Source organism: Equus quagga, chromosome 9, assembly GCF_021613505.1.
Source record: "Equus quagga isolate Etosha38 chromosome 9, UCLA_HA_Equagga_1.0, whole genome shotgun sequence".
Lineage (NCBI taxonomy): Eukaryota > Metazoa > Chordata > Mammalia > Perissodactyla > Equidae > Equus > Equus quagga.
This window is the reverse complement of record NC_060275.1, coordinates 67,482,956-67,505,790: the sequence shown is the minus strand read 5'-3', so window position 1 is coordinate 67,505,790 and position 22,835 is coordinate 67,482,956. Positions and strand designations below refer to the sequence as shown.

Sequence of the window (22,835 nt, the reverse complement as noted above, 5' to 3'; positions counted from 1 at the left end):
GATGTCCACGTAGTGTCAGGGCGTGGCTGGCCGACGCGGACTACATCTCCCATCAGGGCATGCGCAGTATAACAGCCCCACCCCCACTCCCGGTGGCGCCGGAGCATTGTGGGATTGGATGAGTCTCAAGATGGACAACCGGGATGTTGCAGGTAACAGCCCCCGCCTCCCCTCAAGTGCTGGCTTGGGTCCTCCGGGCTCCGCGTCGCCACTTCTCCTTCCTGTCGAGCCTGCCGTAACCGCCGGCCCCTCATCTAAGCCTCTGGGACGTTCGAAGTGGTGGCTTTTGCACCTCCCCCGTCTCCCGAGACCCCAGACCCAGTTGCTAGCCCCCCACCTCGCCGCCTGGTTTGCTGAGGTCGCCCGGGTCTGCCCTGCGCCAGCTTTCCCAAATAACCACCTTGAGGGCTGCTCTGAGCGCTCCGCTCCCCGAAACGGCGGCAACCTTGGGCTGTCCCGCGCCCTCCTCTCTCCGTAGCAGGTGCTGTCTGGCCAGTCTCCCGCTTTCTGGAAAAGCTGCTTTTCCAAAATGCTCTCGGACTTCCTGTACACACCGTCCTGGGTCTTTTGAGGCCTCGCTTTACCACAAGCCTTACCCTTCCCTCTCTCCCAGCCCTAGCCCCCTAGGCTGGGATGCATTTACCCATTCAGCAAATAGTCACTGTGTGCCAGGCACTGTGCTGGGCGCTGGGGATGCAGTGGTAATCAAAACGGTGCCCTGCCTTCCTGAAGGTTGTTTTCTACTAGGGTGTCAGACAATGCACCAAAGAAGAAATATTTAGAGAGAGAGGAGTTTAATGATGTGAGAGAGTAGAGGTAGAGTCTGCTGATACTGGGTGGTCAAGGAAGGCCTTTTTGAACAGGAGACATTTGGGATAAGAAGATGCCAGGTATGGGAAGGCCTGGAGGGCAGAGCTTTCCACACAGAGTTGGGTACAGCACGTACAAAGGCTTTGGGCTGGGATGGCCTTGTTTTGAAAAATGTCAAGAATAAGGGGCTGGCCGGGTGGCACAATGGTTAAGTTCGCACGTTCTGCTTTGGCGGCCCAGGGTTCGCTGGTTTGAATCCTGGGTGTGGACATGGCACCACTTGTCAGGCCATCTGTGGCAGGTGTCCCACATATAAAGTAGAGGAAGATGGGCACAGATGTTAGCTCAGGGCAGTCTTCCTCAGCAAAAAGAGGATTGGTGGCAGAAGTTAGCTCAAGGGCTAATCTTCTGGAAAAAAAAAAAAGTCAAGGGTGAAATGGAAGTGGGGAGGGGAGCCATCTCTGGCAGGGCCTTGGAAATCAACTTTCAGAATTTTGATTTTAGTCCACTTCCCACTGGGAACCTTCAAGATGTCTTCTCCAACTCCACAGCTACCACCCTCGTCTGAAGACACCATTGTCTTTTGCTTGGAGCCAGCAAGCCTCCTCACTGGTCTCCTTACTGCCTATGCACTCTCTCAAATCAGTACCCAGTATCTTAAAAATAAAAATACCAATTGAGTCTTGTTAGCTTGATACTTCCTTGTCGTTTTCTGAAGCTCTTAAAGTAGAACCCAGACTCCCTATCTTGCCCCCCATATGCCCATCCCTGGAATGGTCTACTCTGGACACACTGAACCCTTGCTGGTCCTTGGATGCACCAGGCTTCTTCTAGCCTTGGATTTTTGCATCTGCTCCTTACTCTGCCCAGATCGTTCCCCATGTGGCTTTTCATGAGGCTGATTCTTTGTCTTTCTGGTTTTAGCTTAAAAGTGCCCTCTTCTAACAGTTATTTTCCGGCTGCCCTAGCTGTATTGGTGTTCTGCTACTATTTTTTCTTGCCCCTTTTGGTTTTCAGCAAAGAGCTCTTACCACAATTTTACAGCTACATTTTTGTTAACAAATCTATTGTCTCCCCAGCCAGAGATGAGTCCCATGTGGGCAGAGGCCCCATCTCTCGTTTGGCACCTAGTACAGCACCTGATACATAGTTCAGTACATGTTTGCTGAATAAATGAATGGAAAGACGTATGAATGTCAATCTGAATGTCAGTTGCTGCAGGGCACGTCTGTGGAGCAAAAGTGATTTCAGATGTGTTTCTTTTCCCTCTGCAGGAAAGGCTAACCGGTGGTTTGGGGTTGCTCCTCCCAAGTCTGGAAAAATGAACATGAACATCCTTCATCAGGAAGAGCTCATTGCTCAGAAGAAACGGGAAATTGAAGCCAAGATGGAACAGAAAGCCAAGCAGAATCAGGTGGTCGGTTCTCAGCCCCCGCATCCTGGCGAGTAAGTGCCCCCTGAGGCCAGACTGAGGTCTTAGTTAGTCACCAGCAGAGAGTTCTGCTTTGAGAGCAGTCAGGGGCTACCTTCACCCAGCCACAGCCTGGTAATGCAAGGAGTGACACAGGTGCTCTCTTTCAGGAGGCTTAGTGTGGCAGGAGACAAACAAGGGGTGTGTGGGAGCCCAGAAGATGGCATACCAACTCCTTCACCCAGCAGTTATTTACTGCTGACCAGCTGTGGGCCAGGGGCTGGGGTGTAGCATGGAGCAAAAACCTAGACTCTGTTTTTGCCTTTACTCTGACTTGTTCATGGTCTCCTAGCAAAGGGGTGCCAGTTCTACTCCTAGAACTGCTGGTGATAATAGAAAGCAGTGTGTTCCCAGATGCAGCGTCCACCGAAGGGGTGCAGAAGAGGCTCTACATTCTGAAGGCCAGGCAGAGCCAGCCCGTTGAGGAAGCAGGGAAAGGCCTGCTAGGCAGAGGGCAGGAAAGGGAGAGAGCCCTCATGTGTCAGGCAACCTGAGCTGCTGCTCCAAATGGACTGTTCCAGAGATAGGCAGGAGGTGGCTCAGGCAGGGTTTCCTTCTGCCTGTCCTGAGAAATGCTGAGGGACCCACAAGTTTTGAGCATTGGTGATGTGATCAGGGTGACAGGATCCAAGAATTTCAGGCTGGAGATTGACAATCAAAGAGGCGGGCCCCTTCCTTTGCTGTCTGAAGTGTGGAATGTTAACCCTTCACAAAGCTCTGTCCTAGCTCTCATTTTTTTTTTTAAATTGAGTTCATAATAGTTTACCTTGTTGTAAAATTTCAGTAGTACATTATTTCTTGTCTGTCACCACATAAGTGCTCCCCTTCACCCCCTGTGCCCACCCCCCACCACCTTTCCCTTGGTAACCACTGAACTGTTTTCTTTGTCCATGTGTTTGTTTATATTCCACATATGAGTGAAAACATCTGGTGTTTGTCCTTCTCAGTCTAGCTTATTTCACTTAACATAATACCCTCCGGGTCCAGCCATGTTGTTGCAAATGGGATGATTTTGTCTTTTTTTTTTATGGCTGAATAGTATTCCATTATATTTATATACAGCGCATCTTTATCTAGTCATCAGTGATGGGCACTTGGATTGTTCCATGTCTTGGCTGTTGTGAATAGTGCTGCAATGAACATAGGGGTACATAGGTTACTTTGGACTGTTGATTTCAAGTTGTTTGGGTAGATAGCCAGTAGTGGGATAGCTGGGTGATATGGTATTTCTATTTTTCGTTTTTTGAGGAATCTCCATAGTGTTTTCCATAGTGGCTGCACCAGGTTGCATTCCCACCAGCAGTGTATGAGGGTTCCCTTCTCTCCATACCCTCTCCAACATTTATTTTTAGTCTTAGTGATTATAGCCATTTTAACATGTGTAAGGTGGTAGCTTAGTGTAGTTTTGATTTGCATTTCCTTGACGATTAGTGACGTTGAACATCTTTTCATGTGCTTAATGGCCATCTGTATATCTTCTTTGGAAGAATGTCATCTGTTCATATCCTGTGCCCTTTTTTTTTTTTTTTAAGATTTTATTTTTTCCTTTTTCTCCCCAAAGCCTCCCGGTACATCGTTGTATATTCTTAGTTGTGGCATATGGGATGCCGCCACAGAATGGACTGTCCACACCCACGCGAACTTAACCACTTGGCCACAGGGCCAGCCCCCAACCTCTGCCCATTTTTGAATGGGCTGTTTGTTTTTTTGTTGTTCAGTTGTGTGAGTTCCTTATATATTATGGAGATTAACCCCTTGTCAGATATATGCTTTACAAATATTTTCTCCCAATTGGTGGGTTGTCTTTTTGTTTTGATCCTGGTTTCTTTTGCCTTGCAGAAACTCTTTAGTCTGATGAAGTCCCACTTGTTTATTTTTCCTTTTGTTTCCCTTGTCTGAGAAGACATGGTATTCGAAAAGATCCTTTTAAGTTCAATGTCAAAGAGTGTCCTACCTGTCTTATTTTCCAGGAGTTTTATGGTTTCAGGGCTTACCTTCAAGTCTTTGATCTATTTTGAGCTTATTTTTGTATATGGCATGAGATAATGGTCTACTTTCATTCTTTTGCAAGTAGTTGTCCAGATTTCCCAACACCGTTTATTGAAGAGACTGTCTTTTCTCCATCGTATGTTCTTGGCACCTTTGTCGAAGATTACCTGTCCATAGATGTGTGGTTTTATTTCTGGGCTTTCAGTTCTATTCCATTGATCTTTGTGCCTGTTTTTGTACCATGCTGTTTTGATCACTATGGCTTTGTAGTACATTTTGAAGTCAGGGATTGTGATGCCTCCAGCTTTGCTCTTTTTTCTCAGGATTGCTTTAGCAGTTTGAGGTCTTTGGTTGCCCCATATGAATTGTAGGATTCTTTGTTCTATTTCCGTGAAGAATTTCATTGGGATTCTGATTGAGCTTGCATTAAATCTGTAGATTGTTTTGGGTAGTGTGGACATTTTAACTATGATTATTCTTCTGATCCATGTACATGGAATCTCTTTCCATTTCTTTATGTCATCATCTATTTCTTTCAATAACATCTTATAATTTTCAGTGTATAGGTCCTTTGCCTCCTTGGTTAAATTTGTTCCTAGATGTTTTATTCTTTTTGTTGTGATTGTAAGTGGAATTGTTTTCTTGAGTTCTCTTTCTGTAAGTTTGTTATTAGGATATAGAAGTGCAACTGATTTTTGTAAGTTGATTCTGTACCCTGCAACTTTACAGTGGTTGTTGATTATTTCTAATAATTTTCTGATGGATTCTTTAGGGTGTTCTATATATGAGATCATGTCATTCGCAAACAGCGGGAGTTTCACTTCTTCCCTCCCTATTTGGATTCTTTTTATTCCTTTCTCTTGCCTAATTGCTCTGGACAAAACCTATAGTACTGTGTTGAATAGCAGTGGTGAGAGTGGGCATGCTTGTCTTGTTCCTCTTCTCAGAGGGATGGCGTTAGGTTTTTGCCCATTGAGTATGATGTTGGCTGTGGGTTTGTCATATGTGGCCTTTATTATATTGAGGTAATTTCCTTCTATCCCCATTTTGTTAAGAGTTTTTATCGTAATGGCTATTGGATCTTGTCAAATGCTTTCTCTGCATCTATTGAGATGATTGTGTGGTTTTTATTTCTCATTTTGTTAATGTGGTGTGTCATATTGATTGATTTGTGGATGTTGAACCATCCCTGTATCCCGGGTATAAATCTCTCTTGATCATGGTGTATGATCTTTTTGATGTATTGCTGTATTCAGGTTGCCATTATTTTGTTGAGGATTTTTGCATCTATGTTCCTCAGTGATATTGGCATGTAGTTTCCCTTTTCTGTGTTGTCCTTGTCAGGCTTTGGTATCACAGTGATGTTGGCTTTGTAGAATGTGTTAGGAAGCATTCCATCTTCCCTGATTTTTTCGAATAGCTTGAGAAGGATAGGTATTAAATCCTCTCTGAAAGCTTGGTAGAATTCTCCAAGGAAACCATCTGGTCCTGGGCTTTTCTTTTGGGGGATGCTTTTGATTACTGTTTCACTCTCTTTACTTGTGATTGATCTGTTCAGATTATCTATTCTTGATTCAGCTTTGGGAGGTTAGAAGAGTCTAAGAATTTATCCATTTCTTCTAGATTGTCCATTTTGTTGGCATATAGCTTTTCATAGTATTCTGTTATATTCCTTTGTATTTCTGTGGTATCCGTTGTTATTTCTCCGAGCTCTCTCTTGTTTTTTCTTTGTAAGCCTGTCTAGGGGTTGTCAATTTTGTTTTTCTTCTCAAAGAACCAGCTCTTTGTTTCATTGATCCTTTCTACTGCCTTTTTTGTTTCAATTGCATTTGTTTCTGCTCTGATTTTTATTATTTTTCTCCCTCTGCTGACTTTTGGCTTTGTTTGTTCTTCTTTTTCTAATTCAATTAGGTGTAGTTTGAGATTGCTCATTTGGGATTTTTCTTGTTTGTTAAGGTGAGCCTGTACTGCAGTGAATTTCCCTCTTAGGACTGCTTTTGCTGCATCCCATATGACTTGGTATGGTATGTTTTCGTTTTCATTTGTCTCCATATATTTTTGATTTCTCCTTTAATTTCTTCAATGATCAATTGCTTGTGCAATAGCATGTTGTTTATCTCCACATCTTTGTCCCATTCTCAGCTTTTTTCTTGTAATTAATTTCCAGCTTCATAGCATTGTGGTCAGAAAACATGCTTGTTATTATTTCAATCTTCTTAAATTTATTGAGGCTTGCCTTGTTTCCCAACATGTGGTCTATCCTTGAGAATGTTCTGTGTACACTTGAGAAGAACATGTATTCTGCTGTTTTTGATGGAGTGTTCTATATATGTCTATTAAGTCCAACTAGTCTAGCTTTTTGTTTAATTCCACTGTTTCTTGTTTTGACCTTCTGTCTGAATGATCTATCCATTGATGTGAGTGGAGTGTTGAGGTCCCCTACTGTTGCTATGTTATTATTAATATCTCCTTTTAGGTTTGTTAATAGTTGCTTTATGTACTTTGGTTCTCCTATGTTGGGTGCATAGATATTTATAAGTGTTATGTCTTCTTGATGGAGTGTCCCTTTGATCATTATATACTGCTCCCCTTGTCTCTCTTTACCTGTCTTATCTTGAAGTCTACTTTGTCTGATAGAAGTATTGCAACACATGCTTTCTTTTGTTTGCCATTAGCTTGGAGTGTCATCTCCCATCTCTTCACTCTGAGCCTGTGTTTGTCTTGGAGCTGAGATATGTTTCCTGGAGGCAGCATATTGTTGTGTCTTGTTCTTTAATCCATCTTGCCAGTCTGTGTCTTTTTATTGAAGAATTCAATCAATTTACATTTAGGGTGATTATTGACATATGATGGCTTAGTGCTGTCATTTTATCACTTGTTTTCCAGTTCTCCTGCATTTCCGTTGTTTCTTGTCCCATATATTTCGGTCTACTAATTGAGTTATGTAGTTTTTTTTTTTTTTTTTTTTTGAGGAAGATTAGCCCTGAGCTAACTGCTGCCAATCCTCCTCTTTTTGCTGAGGAAGACTAGCCCTGAGCTAACATCCATGCCTATCTTCCTCTAATTTATGTATGGGACGCCTACCACAGCATGACTTTTGCCAAGTGGTGCCATGTCCTCACCTGGGATCTGAACTGGCGAACCCTGGGCCACCAAGAAGTGGAATGTGCGAACTTAACTGCTGTGCCACCGGGCCAGCCCCAGTTATGTAGTGTTTTTTTTTTTTTTAATTAAGATTATGATAGATTACAACCTTGTGAGATTTCAGTTGTACATTATTGTTAGTCATGTTGTGGGTACACCACTTCACCCTTTGTGCCCTCCCCCCACCCCCCCTTTCCCCTGGTAACCACCCATCAATTCTCCTTGTCTATATGTTAACTTCCACCTATAAGTGGAGTCATATAGAGTTCATCTTTCTCTCTCTGGCTTATTTCACTTAACATAATACCCTCAAGGTCCATCCATGTTGATGTGAATGGAACAATTTTTTCCTTTTTTATGGCTGAGTAGTATTCCATTGTGTATATATACCATATCTTCTTTATCCAATCATCAGTTTCTGGGCATTTAGGTTGGTTCCATGTCTTGGCTATTGTAAATAATGCTGCGATGAACATAGGGGTGCATGGGACTCTTGGGATTGCTGATTTCAGGTTCTTAGGATAGATACCCAGTAGTGGGATGGCTGGGTCATAGGGTATTTCTATTTTTAACTTTTTGAGAAATCTCCATACTGTTTTCCATAGTGGCTGCACTAGTTTGCATTCCCACCAACAGTGTATGAGGGTTCCTTTTTCTCCACAACCTCTCCAATATTTGTCACTCTTGGTTTTGGATATTTTTGCCAATCTAACGAGTGTAAGGTGATATCTTAGTGTAGTTTTGATTTGCATTTCCCTGATGATTAGTGATGATAGTTATGTAGTTTTTTATGTTGGGTTTCTTAGTTCTCTCCTTATTTATTACTTGTGTCTCTGTTCTGCTTTTTTGTTTTGTGGTTACCATGAGGTTTGTATGCAAAATGTTGTAGATAAGATAGTCCATTTTCTGACAGCCTCTTATTTCCTTAGACTAAACCAATTCAGTCCCCTTCCTCTTCCCCTCCTATGTTGTTTTTGTCACATCTTATTCCATCTTCTGTTGTGAGTTTGTGGTTAAAATGGCAAGATTATCTTTGTTTTTGGTGTTTTCCTTCCCTTTACTTTTAATGCTGTACTTGAGTATTTGCTAACCTCTTCTGATGTATAGCTACAATTTTCTGACTTTGCCTACTTATCTCCTTACTCTGGGCTTTGTGACCTCTTCTTTTCCAGCTGTGAGGGCTTTTGAGGATTTCTTGAGGGTCGCAGGGGGGTGAGTCTTGTGGCTACAAACTCCCTGAGCTTTTGTTTATCTGGGGAAGTTTTTATTTCTCCATCGTATGTGACGGATATTTTCGCTGGACACAGTATTCTTGGCTGAAAGTTTTTGTCCTTCAAAAATTTCAATATATCACTCCAGTCTCTCCTAGCCTGTAAGTTTTCTGCTGAGAACTTGCTGAAAGCCTGATAGAGGTTCCTTGGTAGGTTATTTTCTTCTCCCTTGCTGCCCTTAGTATTTTTTCTTTGTCATTCATTTTTGCCTATTTCGCTACTATATGCCTTGCAGTAGGTCTTTTTACATTGATATATGTAGGAGATCCAGCAGCTTCTTTCACATGGATTTCCATCTCCTTCCCCAGGTTGGGGAAGTTCTTTGCTCTTATTTCTTTGAACAAGCTTTCTGCTCCCTTTTCTTTCTCTTCTCCCTCTGTAATACCTATAGTTCTTATGTTGCATTTCCTAATTGAGTTGGGTATTTCTTGATGTCTGCTGGAGCATTCAGGGAATCCATATTTTGTTTTATCTCATCCATTGTGTCTTTCATCTCTAATATTTCTGATTGGTTCTTCTTTATAGTTTCAATCTCTTTTGTGAAGTAGCTCCTGAACTCATTGAATTGTTTCTTTACATTCTTTTTTAATTTGTTGAGTTTTTTGATGATAGTTATTTTGAATTCTCTGTCATTTAGATTACGTATTTCTGTGTCTTCAGGATTGATTTCTGGGTACTTGTCATTTTCTCTCTGGTCTGGAGATTTAATATAAATTTTGATACTGCTAGAGGGTGTGGCTCTATTCTGCCACATCCTGGTATTGCTTGCTGTTACCACCTATCACTCCGGGGTAGGGGTTCAAAACCCATATATTCTCAGCCCTCTGCATTCTACCAGGATCCCCTGTGCTGGAGCTCGTGCTGGGCAGGTGGGGGAGAGGGGTGCTTTCTTCTGCGTGCTCTCATGGGCTTACTCACTCTGCTCTTGCTATCTGTTCTCCTGGGTTCTTGGCTTGATGAAATCACCCCTGCAATAGCTTTCACCTCAGTAGGGGTCTTTGGCCTGTGTTGCAAGGGACCTCAGGGATCTTTGATGTTCCTGTGAATGGGTGCCCCCTCCCCTCTTCCTTCCCTCTCAGAGGCTACTTGCAGTCCTGGATTGCAGTCTTTTGGAGAAGGAGGAAAGTTTTCTCTTACCTGGTTCCACCTCCTCTGAGGGGGGCTCCAGCCTCTCCACCCTCCAACATGTGGCTGTGTGGGGTCTCTTAGATGTCTTTTGTGTTATGTGGATGTCCTCTGTTGGAATATGAGTGTCTTTTTTGTTGTATCGTGGAGGGGAGAGATCACCAGGAGAGCTTACTCTGCTATGATGCTGATGTCACTCCAGCTCTCACCTTTTTTAAGAGTCTGTGGCTTCTCCTTGAGGGCCAGACTTAGACCTTATTCCTGCTGGAACCCAGGGCCGGGCACCTTCAGGGCTCTCAGGAATGTGGGCACTAGTTGTTGAGTGATCTTTCAGTGGGTGGGCTCATGGGCTCTTGCCCCTGGGGTTAGGGAACGACTTGGACCAAGATGAGAAGGGCCACATAGGATTGCTTCCAAGCAGGAGGCAGCTGCATCCCAACACCAGGATCAGACAGCTGAAAGGGCACATCACATGGGTGGATGCATAATACAGGTGGCTTTGGAAATAAGGTTGTTTTCCCCATTGTAAAAGCATAGAACACCAAAATTTAGAATTTCTTGCTGAATAAGAAACATTCAAGTTGCTTTAAGACAAGCATTTTGATAGATTCCTTTCGTTTGTCTTTGCTTTATTTCACCAAGTTGTGATCAATTTCATGTGCCGCTTTCCCCCTACTTTTTTTTTTTTTGAGGTCTATTAGCCCTGAGCAAACATCTGCTACGAATCCTCCTCTTTTTGCTGAGGAAGACTGGCCCTCAGCTAACATCTTTGCCCATCTTCCTCTACTTTATATGTGGGCTGCCTGCCACAGCATGGCTTGACAGGCGGTGCCATGTCTGCACCTGGGATCTGAACTGGCGAACCCTGGGCTACTGAAGTGGAACATGTGGACTCAACCACTGCGCCACCAGGCTGGCCGCCCCACCCCACTTTTTTTTTTCCTTTTACAATATTTCTTGTCTTTTTGTTTGTTTGTTTTTAAAGATTCTATTTTTCCCTTTTCTCCCATAGCCCTCTGGTACATAGTTGTGTATTTTTAGTTGTGGATCCTTCTAGTTGTGGCATGTAGGATGCCGCCTCAGCATGGCTTGATGAGTGGTGCCACGTCTGCACCCTGGATTTGAACTGGCGAAACCCTGGTCCACTGAAGTGGAGCGTGGAAACTTAATCACTCGGCCACAGGGCCGGCCCCGCCCCCCCCCCCCCCCCCCCCCCCCCGACCCCGCTTTTTAAAAGAAAAGCTTTCTGGGGCTGGCCCTGTGGCCAAGTGGTTAAGTTTGTGCACTCCATTTCGCCAGCCCAGGGTTTTGCCGGTTTGGATCCTGGGCGCGGACATGGCACCGCTCATCAGGCCACCTTAAGGCAGCATCCCACATGCCACAACTAGAATGACCCACAACTAAGATATACAACTATGCATTGGGGGGATTAGGGGAGAAAAAGCGGGGGTGGGGGGAGGGGCTGGGGTGGCCAGGAAGGAAGATTGGCAACAGTTGTTAGCTCAGGTGCCAATCTTTAAAAAAAAAAGAAAAGAAAAGTTTTCCTTGTATTATAACTCTTTAGAACCATCATAGTCTTTGTTTTATTTATTCTTATTGAGATATAATTCACATGCCATAAAATTGACCTTTTAACTGTACAATTTAGTGATTTTTAACATATTCACAGTGTCATGCAACTATGCAACTATCACCACTATCTGATTCCAAAACATTTCCATCACCCTGAAAAGAAACCCCACCCCCATGAGCAGTCACTCCCCATCCCCCATCTTCAAGCCCATGGCAACCACTAATCTACTTTCTGTCTCTATGGATTTACCTATTCTAGATATTTCATGTAATATGCGGCCTTTTGTGTCTGGCTTCTTTTGTTGGACATAATGTTTTTGAGGTTCATTGCTTTGTAGCATGTGTCAGGACTTCTTTCCTTTTTATGGCCGAATAATACTCCGTTGTGTGGCTGGACCATATTTTATTTATCTGTTCATCAAGAGCCAGCATTTTTTTTTTAATTTTTTTTTTGGATGTACATCATATTTCAAATTCTGGATACATTACATCATGTTCACCACCCGAACACTAATTATAGTGCATGCCCTCACATGTGACCCTAATCACCCCTTTTGCCCTCCCCCCACCCCCCTTCCCCAATGGTAACCACCAGTCCAATCTCCAATGCTATGTGTTTGTGTGTTTTTTTGTCGTTTTTATCTTCTACTTATGAGTGAGATCATATGGTATTTGACTTTCTCCCTCTGACTTATTTCACTCAGCATAATACCCTCAAGGTCCATCCATGTTGTCACAAATGGCTGTATTTCGTCATTTCTTATGGCTGAGTAGTAGTCCATCGTGTATAAATACCACATCTTCTTTATCCATTCATCCCTTGATGGGCACCTAGGTTGCTTCCAAGTCTTGGCTATTGTGTATAATGCCGCAATGAACATAGGGGTGCAAGTATCTTTATGCCTTTGTGTTTTCAAGTTCTTTGGATAAATACCCAGCAGTGGAATAGCTGGATCATATGGTAAATCTATCCTTAATTTTCTGAGGATATTCCAAACTTCTTTCCATAGTGGCTGCACCAGTTTACACTGCCACCAGCAGTGAACAAGGGTTCTCTTCTCTCCACACCCTCTCCAACATTTGTTGTTTCCTGTCTTGTTAATTACAGCCATTCTGACCGGAGTGAGGTGATACCTCATTGTAGTTTTGATTTGCATTTCCCTGAAAGCTAATGATGTTGAGCATCTTTTCATATGCCTGTTGGCCATCTGTATTTCTTCTTTGGAGAAATCTCTGTTCAGATCTTTTGCCCATTTTCTAATTGGATTGTTGGTTTTTTTGTTGTTGAGCAAGAGCCAGCATTTTTAACAGCTGCCTAGTATCTCCTACTATGGGTGGTTTTCAAGTGGGATTCATTTGCTGACTTGCTGCTGCTTCGAGGTATTTTCTTATCTTTCATCGTGCCCACCTTCTTCTCGTCCCTCCTGAGGGAGGTGCACACAGTGTGAGAACAGGATCAGGGTCACTAGAAGGCCCTGCTTGTTTAATGCCAAGGCTAGTTATCAGCAGAACCTTCTCTTTCATATAAAATAACTTTTACTGACTTTTTTTTTAACATTAAAGATAATTCAGGGGCCAGCCTGGTGGCGCAGTGGTTAAGGGCATATATTCCGCTTCGGTGGCCCAGTTCGCCGGTTCAGATCCTGGGTGCGGACATGGCACCATATGGCAACCCATGCTGTGGTAGGCATCCCACATATAAAGTAGAGGGAGATGGATGTGGATGTGAACTCAGGGCCAGTCTTCCTCAGCAAAAAGAGGAGATTGGCAAATGTTAGCTCAGGACTAATCTTCCTAAAAAATAAATAAATAAATAAAGATAATTCATATATGTGATAGAAAATCCGGGAAATAGAGAAGAAAATGAGGAAAAACCAAAATTAATTATAACCCTGCAACTGAGAGACAAGTGCTGGGTGCATTTTCATGTTTTTTTCTAACAATTTTTAATTCAAATATATTTTGTCATAAGTAGGACCACATTGTAGGTATTGTTTTATATCCTGCCTTTTTGTTTTTCATTTATTGTTGTACTTGATTGTTTTCTCTCTCAAATGTTAACTTTTTAGGGCCACCTCATCTGTCCTCTGGACTTCTCATAATTTATTTAACCAGTACGCCTTGTTGACCACTTGGGTTGTTTCCATTTTTAATTCATTAGAACACATTTCTAGGAGGATAAAACTTAATTTTAAAGGAAGAAGGCAGGACCTGTGGGCTCCCTGAGCTTTTACTGGTTATTGAGCGTGTCTGTGCGGTAGAATGTTGTGCAGCCTTGAGAAGGAGTATGTACAAGGAATTTCTGAGGTTGGGGCAGGATGCTATGGGAGAAGCGAGATATATAGTATGATCACAGCCTTATTTTCTTCCATTTCTAATTTAGGGGGCAAATCAAAGAAATATACCAAGGTATTAATAGTGGCTATTGATGGGGCCAGCCCTGTGGCCGAGTGGTTAAGTTCGTGTGCTCTGCTTCGGCGGCCCAGGGTTTTGCTGGTTTGGATCCTGGGCGCGGACATGGCACCGCTTGTCAGGCCACGCTGAGGTGGCGTCCCACATGCCACAGCTAGAAGGACCCACAACAAAAAATATATACAACTATCTAGTGGGGGGATTTGGGGAGAAAAAGCAGAAAAGAAAAAAAAAAGATTGGCAACAGTTCTTAGCTCAGGTGCCAATCTTTTAAAAAAAAAAGTGGCTATTGTGAGATGAGCAGATTTTCCCTTTGCTTTCTATATTTCTATTTTTCTACATTCTCATTTGCTCATAATGAGCCTCTATTACTTCTATGAAAGGGACAAATGAATTTGAATTAAACATGTAGGCCCTAGGTTTGCTTTTGTGCTGATTTGTTAAAAATAGATTTTTAAAAAAATTTTTAAAGTAAAACTTGTTAAAAAAAGAAAATAAAGTAAAAATAATAAATAAAATTCCTCTGTAATTCTCCCACCAAGAGATTGCTTTGGGTGTTTTCCTGTGCATGTGTGATACCCACAGAAGTGCTGGCTGACCCAGGCCTGGAGCCACAGTCACACACACGGACAGACAGACAGAGGCCCTGCCTTGGAGAACTCTAAAGTCTAGCTGGGAAGATAGATATGGGAGCCAGTAACAGCCCAGATAATTAGTTAACACCAGGTATGACAGGTCCTCTGCAGGAGGAGAGTGGGTGGTTCTGAGCCATCTTGTCGGGGAGGCCGTTTGGACCTGGAAAGTCAATGTTCGGGTTGAGATAACATCAATACATGTAGTATTGCTTTGACTAGAACAAAATTGTTCTCAAGTTACTACTCTGAAGGCTGCTTTGTGCACTTAGTAGTCCCCAGACATGTTGGTGGGCTGGTTTTGGGTGCTACTAGGCAAGAACGCTGGGGTGGGTGTGGGGCTGGGATAGGTGAGGCGTGCCCCCCTCCGCCCGAGGCTCACCCTCTGTATCCTGTCTCGGGTCTAGGCTTGCGAATGCACACAACTCTTCCATTTCCAACAAGTTTGCCAATGATGGCAGCTTCCTGCAGCAGTTTCTGAAGTTGCAGAAGGCACAGACCAGCACAGGTGAGTGCAGTCACCCCCCTCCTGTCTCCTGCTTGGGCTCACCTGTTAGCTCTCTCCCTGTGGGGGTCCCTGGGCACCTCAGAAATGACAGGTCCCTCCTCAAACTCGTTCTTCTCATCTCACATTCATTGAGTGCCTTCTTTCTACCCTTCCCCATCCTAAACAGCCAGGGGGAAAGCACAGACCCCACCCTCAAAGTGCTCACCCTGTAAGAGTGGAGACAAATAAGCCAGGTTTCACTCGAGGGGAGTAGGGGCCGTGACTAAGCATGCCCCAGGTGTGAGGAACGGGGACCCGCATATATAGTTGGGGGGCCGCCTGCCCCACAGGAGCCCCATGGCACATGCCAGGTGCAGGAATCACCACCCACAGGGAACCTACACATATGTGTGGTTGTGCACTTTCCTATAAGAGATCATTTTTACTGTGAGAAAGTTCGTGGTGAAACAGTTGACCTTTGTCAGGTTTTCTGGGGAACAGCTGAAAAAGTTAACCCAAGGCCAAATTTGCCCACAGAGAGGGAGCCCGGGCTGTATGAGCCCTTCATTGCAGGGTCTCAGGTCACGAACTGTGTTTGAAAAGCCCCAAATAGGTTGGCTTCAGCTTGCCACTGACAGAGGGAATGGTTGTAAGCAGGGTGTGGGGATTCAGGTCTTATCCAGAAGAGCTAGCGTGTCCCTGGGCTGCGGGTGCAGGCGTTAGGGGCACCTCTGGCCAGAGCTGCTGGCTGCTGCCTACAGAGCCCCAACGTGTCCTCCCTGGTCTGAGTGACCACAAAAAGTCATGCATCTCTGAGCCTCAATGTCCTCATCTATGAGCACCCACCACCTGCCAGGCATTGTGCTGGAAGCCAGGGACCCAGCCCCTCGGTGCTCAGGGCATATGGGTTAGGCAGGAAGATGGGGAAATGTGTGCTGCAGATCTCAAACGCAGGTATCCTTCCTTCCATGCCAAGATGCCCCGCCCAGCGTGCCCAGTGCCCCTCCTCGTGTGCTCCCCCGCACCGTGAAGAGGCCCCCCATCATCAGCAGCCCACCAGGCCAGGTGAAGAACTATGTGCATGCCAAGCAGCTGCCTGTGGCCAGCCGCCCGAGCGTCTTCCAGTCTCCCGATGAGGACGAGGAGGAGGACTATGAGCAGTGGCTGGAGATCAAAGGTAGGGTGCTTCCTCTACCACCCCTCCAGCTCCACAGGCAGGGTCATGGTCAGAGAGGAAAGCACGGCCAGGGGTGTGGGTGCTTGGGACCGCAGGCAGGGAAACTACCAGGTCTCCAGGCTGAGCCAAGGGACTAGGGTGGGGCCCTCCGGGGTGAGAGGGATGAAGGAAGGGGTGGGGAGGGTGGGAGGGAAACATGGAGGGGCTGCAGTGTGGCCTTCATCCTGGGAGCTGTGGGACCCATTGTCCACTGATGTCTAGCCAGGGCAGGGCTATTCTTGGGGGAGCATTCACTTGTGCCTCCTTGTCCAACATGAGAGGAGGAGCTTCTACCACTCCCCCGCCTGGCAGGCATCCTCCAAGCCCTCTGAGGCTCAGAGGTGCTGCTCCTCAATGCAGGTTACCTGTCTCCTCCAGTTTGGGCCAGAGGTACAAGCCTGCAGGTTGGAGGGTGCACGCTCCTGCCCAGGGAAGGACGATCATTGGCCTTGGGTGAGCTAGAACAGGCCCCGTGGTGTAGGAAGGCATAAGGTGGTAGTGGCAGCATTCCTAGTGCTTCTAGCCCCATCCACATTTATAACAAGGCCTCGGTGCCATCTGAGCCTTGTGGAGTCCTGGGCCTGAACCACTTCTACTCCAGGCTGGCTGGCATGGTCATGTCACCTTGACAATGAGGATAGGCTGAGATGACCATATTATCCTACCATGACAGCCTCTAGACCCCTTGCTGTTTATGAGGGTGCTGCCGTCAGGCTGTGCCTATGAGCAGACCAGTAGTCAACTTGGAACCTTGGAGTATTAGTCACAACAGAGCCAAGGAAGGTGGTGTCTCCTCAGAGAGGTGCCCTGGCGGCTCTGAGAGTACCCTGCTGGGAATCGCCTCTTTACAAGGGGCAGCAGGTGTCTCAAGGCTCTTGAGGCCTGTTATGGCCTGCTGTTGATGTGGCCTCAGAAAAGTACCTGTGCTTGTAAACAGAGCCCAGGTCAGGGTCATCGCCAGGCTCACGGGAGGAGGGCAAGGATAGAGGGAAAGGTGGGCACAGAATGTCCCTGGGACCTCTTGAGGGTCTCCTCAGGCAATATCCCCCACCCTCAGCTTCCTGGCAGCCCAAGCAATCAGGGAAATAAGATTGGCTGTAGGCTCAGTGTCTAGTCCTGTTGCCAAGAGGAGCAAACGTTCCTAGGCACTGACTGACAGTGAGAAATTTCTCCTGGGAGTTCTCCTTCTCCTAAAAGGGACATGAGCTGTATAGTGGCTGACAGATGGCCTCAGAAACAGGCCAGTGATAAATACAAAAGCAAGTTCCATGTGGCTCAAAGCAGAGGCTAATACAAATACAAAAATATATCTTTATAGCTCTATTCACTGAAAAGGCCCCGAGATAATGATTAAGCCTGTTGCAGTGAGCATCCCTAGCGCCCAGATGGTGGTCTGGAAACACTTACTCACGGAAACCAGGACTTCTTGGAGAAATGGCTGGCTCTAGGCCTGGGCAGGAAGTGTATGAGATGATCCTGGAGCGCCCTGTCCCAGCAGATAGCGAGGAGGCCGTCAGAGACACCTGGGGTCATGCCCAAAAGCCTCAGGAGCCAGCTTGAAGAGGCTCCACCGGCCACCAGAGGGGACGATTGAGCTTCTGTGATGACATTAATTGCAATGGATTGAAACCCACCCGATGTGTTTAAATCAGAGTTTGTAATGATATTTTAAAAAAGAATTTGTCATCTCTGAAGGATGAAAGGGAACCAATTTATTATACTGAACACTGGTAAATAAAGAAAAGAATCAAGCATTCCAAAAAATGGGGGAGGCTGACTATGTTTTCCGACGTGTCACCCCCCAGCCTGGGGACCGGCTCAACCTCTGAGAGGCACAAACACTTCTCTCTCGCCCAGTGTGTCTCGCAAAGACTGTTTAGACTGACTCCCCCCTCGTCACGGTGCTGTGTGCATGGACCCGGGACGCCCGACAACCTCCTGCATTTCACCCTCTTCTCCCCCCACCCCTCTGTCGTTGTGGTCCATAGAGAGAGTGTGCCTGTTGACTGTGGGGTGTGTGAGTTGAACCCCAGTACTGACAGCCTCCTTAAAGTTTCACCCCCAGAGGGAGCCGAGACTCGGAAAGTGATAGAGAAATTGGCCCGCTTTGTGGCAGAAGGAGGCCCCGAGTTAGAAAAAGTAGCTATGGAGAACTACAAGGATAATCCGGCATTTTCGTAAGTATTTCTGGGAGGGTAAGGCCACTGCTACTTAATATTCTTACCACACGGTAGTATGTGCAGATGTTCTTAGTAAAACCCTGGTAGCAACTGAGGCTGGCCGGGGCTGGGTGCTTGCTTGCGTGGGCCAGATGCTGTTCCATGCGCTTTCTAATTTACACCAGAGGTTGCAAGAGGCTCTCAAGTGGCGCAGAGACTTACTTTTGGGCCCTGACAAGGCATCTCTGCTTGTCAGCTTGCTTTTGCTCAACACGTCTTCAGAAACTGCATGGGTCCACATGTCCTTGTCACTCATCTTCCTCTCTCTCTTATTTGCAAAACTCCCCTCTAGGTTTTTGCATGATAAGAATAGCAGGGAATTCCTCTACTACAGAAAGAAGGTGGCTGAGATAAGAAAGGAAGCGCAGAAGTCGCAGGCAGCTTCTCAGAAAGGTAGGTGGGTGGAGAGGGTGGTAGGTTTGGGGAGGCATGTGGACAAACCATGCCCCATGTGGAATTGGCATTCCTGGAGGCCGCCATGGTGTGAGGTGGTGCCAACGGCCGAGGTCTGTGCCTCCAAGGTAGCTGGGGTCAAACTGGGGCCTGCATCACCCTCCTCTTCAGTGCTCTGAGGAGTGGGCAAGTCTGAGGGCCAAGGTCAAGGCTGTGTCCAGGAACTCAGCCCTGTGTGTGTAAAGGGGGCAGAGGGTTGGAATGCTTGCCTTTTGGTTCATGGTCATTTTAACAAGTGTTGAACACCAGCTGCATGCCGGGCACTGAAGACACCTAGAGACAAACATAGTGCCTAACACTCAGGGAGGGGAGCCTAGAGGACAGAAACAATCAACTGATGAGATCCTGGTGGGATGAATGTGGGGAGAGGGGATGCTAGCTGTTCTCCAGCTCTGAGGATGTAAAATCCCAGCCAGGTGCAGGAGTAGTGGAGGGGTAGGAAGGAAATAGATGTTTAGGCTGAACATGGGCCCCTGAACATGACCCCTCTGAAGATGGGCCCCTGAAGATGGGCCTCTGAGCATGGACCCTCTGAACATGGGCTCCTGAATGTGAGCTCTCTGAACGTGGGCCCCCTGAAGATGGGCCCCTGACCATGAGCCCTCTGAACATGGGTCGCTTCATTGTGTCTCTTGCCTGTGGCCCTTCATCCTGACCTCCTCCCCTGGAGAGGAGGGCCAGGCCTATCCCCCATGTAACCTGGGGGGCAGCACCTGCCAGAAAGACTGAAGTGGGGACTCCCATCTCCCCTCTAGCCCAGACCTAGACCTTGCCTCACATTCTGTTCCTGTGTCCCAGCTTGTGTCCAAGGCCCCTGAGACCTCCAGGTGGTAAGGGGTGGGGGGTGGGGGGCTCGAGGTATGTTGTAATGTTAACTCCAGTGTTTGGTCCTAGTGCAGTAATCTGATTCCCATTTGCCTGTTTTTCTTTGCATTGTTCCTAAAATAAACCCCTCTTGTTGTCCATGGGGTTCTTAGCAGAAATTAGGCTGTTGGGTGTGGTGAGTTGAACTCAGTACTGACAGCCTGCTTAAAGTTTCACCCCCAGAGGACGAAGAGGCCAAGAACCTTGCAGAAAAGTTGGCCAGGTTCATAGCGGATGGGGGTCCGGAGGTGGAAACCATCGCCTTCCAGAACAACCGTGAGAACCAGGCATTCAGGTAAGGGGGAGACCTACCAAGGGAGGTGGCCCCTCACCCTGGTCACAGCGCCCCCTGCTGAGGGAATGTGCTCGGAATGGTCCTGAGACATGCTAGGGTCCCACGCCCAGCAGTTGGCAGGGCCAGGACTCAGGTCCAGGAGTTTCTGGCCCTTGAGCCCAGCTCTACCACCCCCTGGGTATTTCTCAAGTGTGCGTTGGTGCCCCGAATCATCTCTGAGGCAGGCATACAGAGGCCTTTGAAGCCTTGTGTTTGCCATGTACCTCACAGAGAAAGTCTCGAGTGTTTGCCCAGCTCCCTTGGTAACAGAGACACAGCCCAGGCTGGGGACAGGCCAGGCTCTGAGGCAGAAACTCACAGAACCGTTGTTCACTGTATGCGTTCTTAGGGTCCCATCTTTATGACAAAGGGAATGGCAGGAAATCAGGAAATGTGGTTCCTTAGGCTCTGAGGAGTGGGAACCCCCAGCCTGTGCGTATGTTCCAGGGAGGGGGTGGGACAAGAAGCCTTGCCTCCCTGCTTCCTCAGCCACCCACTCATCCCAACCCTTCAGTCTGGGTCTGTGTTCACCCATTCATTCATTCAATCGGCATGTTTAGCACCTCATCTTTCTGGGGGCGGTTGGTGGGAGGTGGGGTTTTGGGGTGGGAGTGGAGCATTTGCTGCTGCAGAGGCTTGTGAGATGGATGCTGAACCTGGTGTGGGGGTGATGCACCCATGAGGACACTTTTGGCTATGAGTAACACAAGTCCCAACTCAGTCAGTGAGGAGATATGACGGTACACATAACAAAAAGTACAGGAACAGCAGTCTAGGTTGGTTGATTCAGCGGCTCTAGACATTATCAGGGACTCAGGAAGAAGGAAGTGGGAATGGATGCTGGGCAGGCAGCCAGTCGAATCTACTACACGTGAGCCCTAGTATGTGCTACATGCAGAGTAAAGTGAAGGGCATCCAGAGGGAAGCGAAGCAGTAGAGATGGCAGGTGTTGTGCTAATATGGCTGGGGTGCAGGGTGAGCGTCAGGGTGCAGTGCAGATGGCCAGTGGAGCTGGGCAGGGCCAGGTCCCGGAGGGTGTTCACTGAGAGCCTTAGCAGAGTCTGCATAGGGAGTGACCGGGTCAATTGTGCTTCCAGGGTCACTGGCCACAGTCATGTAGGGTGGTCAGATACTCCATGTCTAGGCAGATAGGGGTTGAGGGGAACCATCAGGAGGTGGGGCTGGTGGAACTATGGAGGCTGTTGGGGGAGGGTTTCTGGGGAGGAGGGCTGCTGAGGGGGTTCAGATGTCCCAGCGTGTGGTACCTGGGTGGCCTGGAGCCCTCATGGGGGCTGTGGGGTGTTTGGGTCTGGAGATCAGGAGAAGGGTCTGCATGAGTGGGAGGCCCACCTGGGATCTCCTAACAATATCTTATCAGCCACCATTCTGCACCACCCAAAGCGGTGTTTACTTATTAGTTTACTTTAAGTAACTACACCTTGTTTTTTCTATTTACCTAAGTAAGTTTATTTAAACAGGAAACTTAGTTTACTGTTACTCATCAGAAGTAAAGCTGACTGCAAAAATCTATCTTAGGAAAAGCGAGTCAGATTATAGAATTCTATCCAAGGCTCAAACCCAGGGGACTCTCTCTGGTCAGAGGGGTCCAGGGCTCAGTGGCCTTGGCCAAGCCCTTCCCTTGGGGTCATAACTGAGAGACACTGTTGTCTCAGGTGGCTCTGGGCCCTCTGTGTGGTTGTCCCCCCACATAGGGGCATCACTGGTGGACACCCAACTTGTCAGTGTAGCTGTGATGGAGGCCAGGGGGTGAATGCAGGGGGCGAGGAAGGAGCCTGGGGCACCCGCGGGAGAAGTGGCTGAGGGTGAGTGATATGGTCTGGGAGAACTCATCCCCATGCTCATGACCAGGCCAGAGCCAAACCACGGTTGACACTCCACACCTTGGGGAGGAATGAATGGGAGATGATTGGGTATCTGGGCCTGGACAAGGTGTGCAGAGTTTGTACCAAGCAGACTGTTTAATTTCCATGTGGAGTCAGGTGTGAGGCAGCTCCTCTCGCCCCAAGATTTAATAGCCACCTTATGTTCCTGCTGTTCTCAGTCCTTCCCTACCCTCCTGATTCCTCGCATTGGCCAGGCACACCCTGGCCACTCTGTGTTTTGGGAAACAATCTGTAACAATTGTGCTCATCTGTAAAGAAGTCAGAAACTTCCAGTCCTTTGACCTGTCATCCCACTTCTTTTGTTTTTTTAAAGATTAGCACCTTAGCTAACAACTGTTGCCAATCTTTTTTTTTTTTTCCTGCTTTTTCTCCCCAAATTCCTCCCCAGTACATAGTTGCATATTTTAGTTGTGGGTCCTTCTAGTTGTGGCATGTGGGACGCCACCTCAGCATGGCCCAATGAGCAGTACCATGTCCGTGCCCAGGATCTGAACTGGTGAAACCCTGGGCCACCGAAGCGGAGCACAGGAACTTAACTACTCGGCCGTGGGGCGGCCCCCAGTCGTCCCACTTCTGAGATGCCGTCCCCAGAAATCATAAGCACCATCTGTAGTCATGAAAAATTAGTAACACACTGACTGTCCAGTCCCAGTGGGCTAAGCTTCTATAACTGCAGCTCCCTGATGGAATCAAGGCCATGGGAAGACATGTGGGCGAAGGTGGTAGCAGCCAGCACAGCACCCACCATGGGCCACGTGCAGCTCTAACATCACCCGTGTGAGCCATGTTGTTCTTTACAACAACCTGGCCTGCTAGCCTTTTGCAGGTGAGGAAACAGAGGCAAGAGGCAGGTTGGTGGAGGTGCTTTAGCCATCACACTCTGCTGCATTCTCACGGGAAAGCCTTATGTTGTTGCGTTAAGAAATATTTCT

At 46.9% G+C, this 22,835-nt stretch overlaps 1 protein-coding gene across 3 annotated transcripts in view; it reads left to right on the top strand.

The window, feature by feature from the left end:
• The first annotated feature begins 104 nt into the window (after window positions 1-104).
• Window positions 105-22,835, top strand: part of SUGP1 (SURP and G-patch domain containing 1) — a 36,679-nt gene continuing 13,948 nt past the window's right edge. Inside the window, exons 1-7 of one of the 3 annotated variants that reach the window (XM_046672101.1) lie at window positions 105-152; window positions 2,085-2,256; window positions 14,834-14,934; window positions 15,890-16,090; window positions 18,195-18,306; window positions 18,641-18,741; window positions 19,837-19,960. In XM_046672101.1, coding sequence (XP_046528057.1) covers window positions 119-152; window positions 2,085-2,256; window positions 14,834-14,934; window positions 15,890-16,090; window positions 18,195-18,306; window positions 18,641-18,741; window positions 19,837-19,960 — 845 coding nt within the window. In that variant the 5' untranslated portion in view covers window positions 105-118. Of the gene's footprint in view, window positions 153-2,084; window positions 2,257-6,226; window positions 6,290-14,833; window positions 14,935-15,889; window positions 16,091-18,182; window positions 18,307-18,640; window positions 18,742-19,836; window positions 19,961-22,835 lie in introns of those variants that run through there. The other 2 variants (XM_046672100.1, XM_046672102.1) reach the window with 2 other exon arrangements.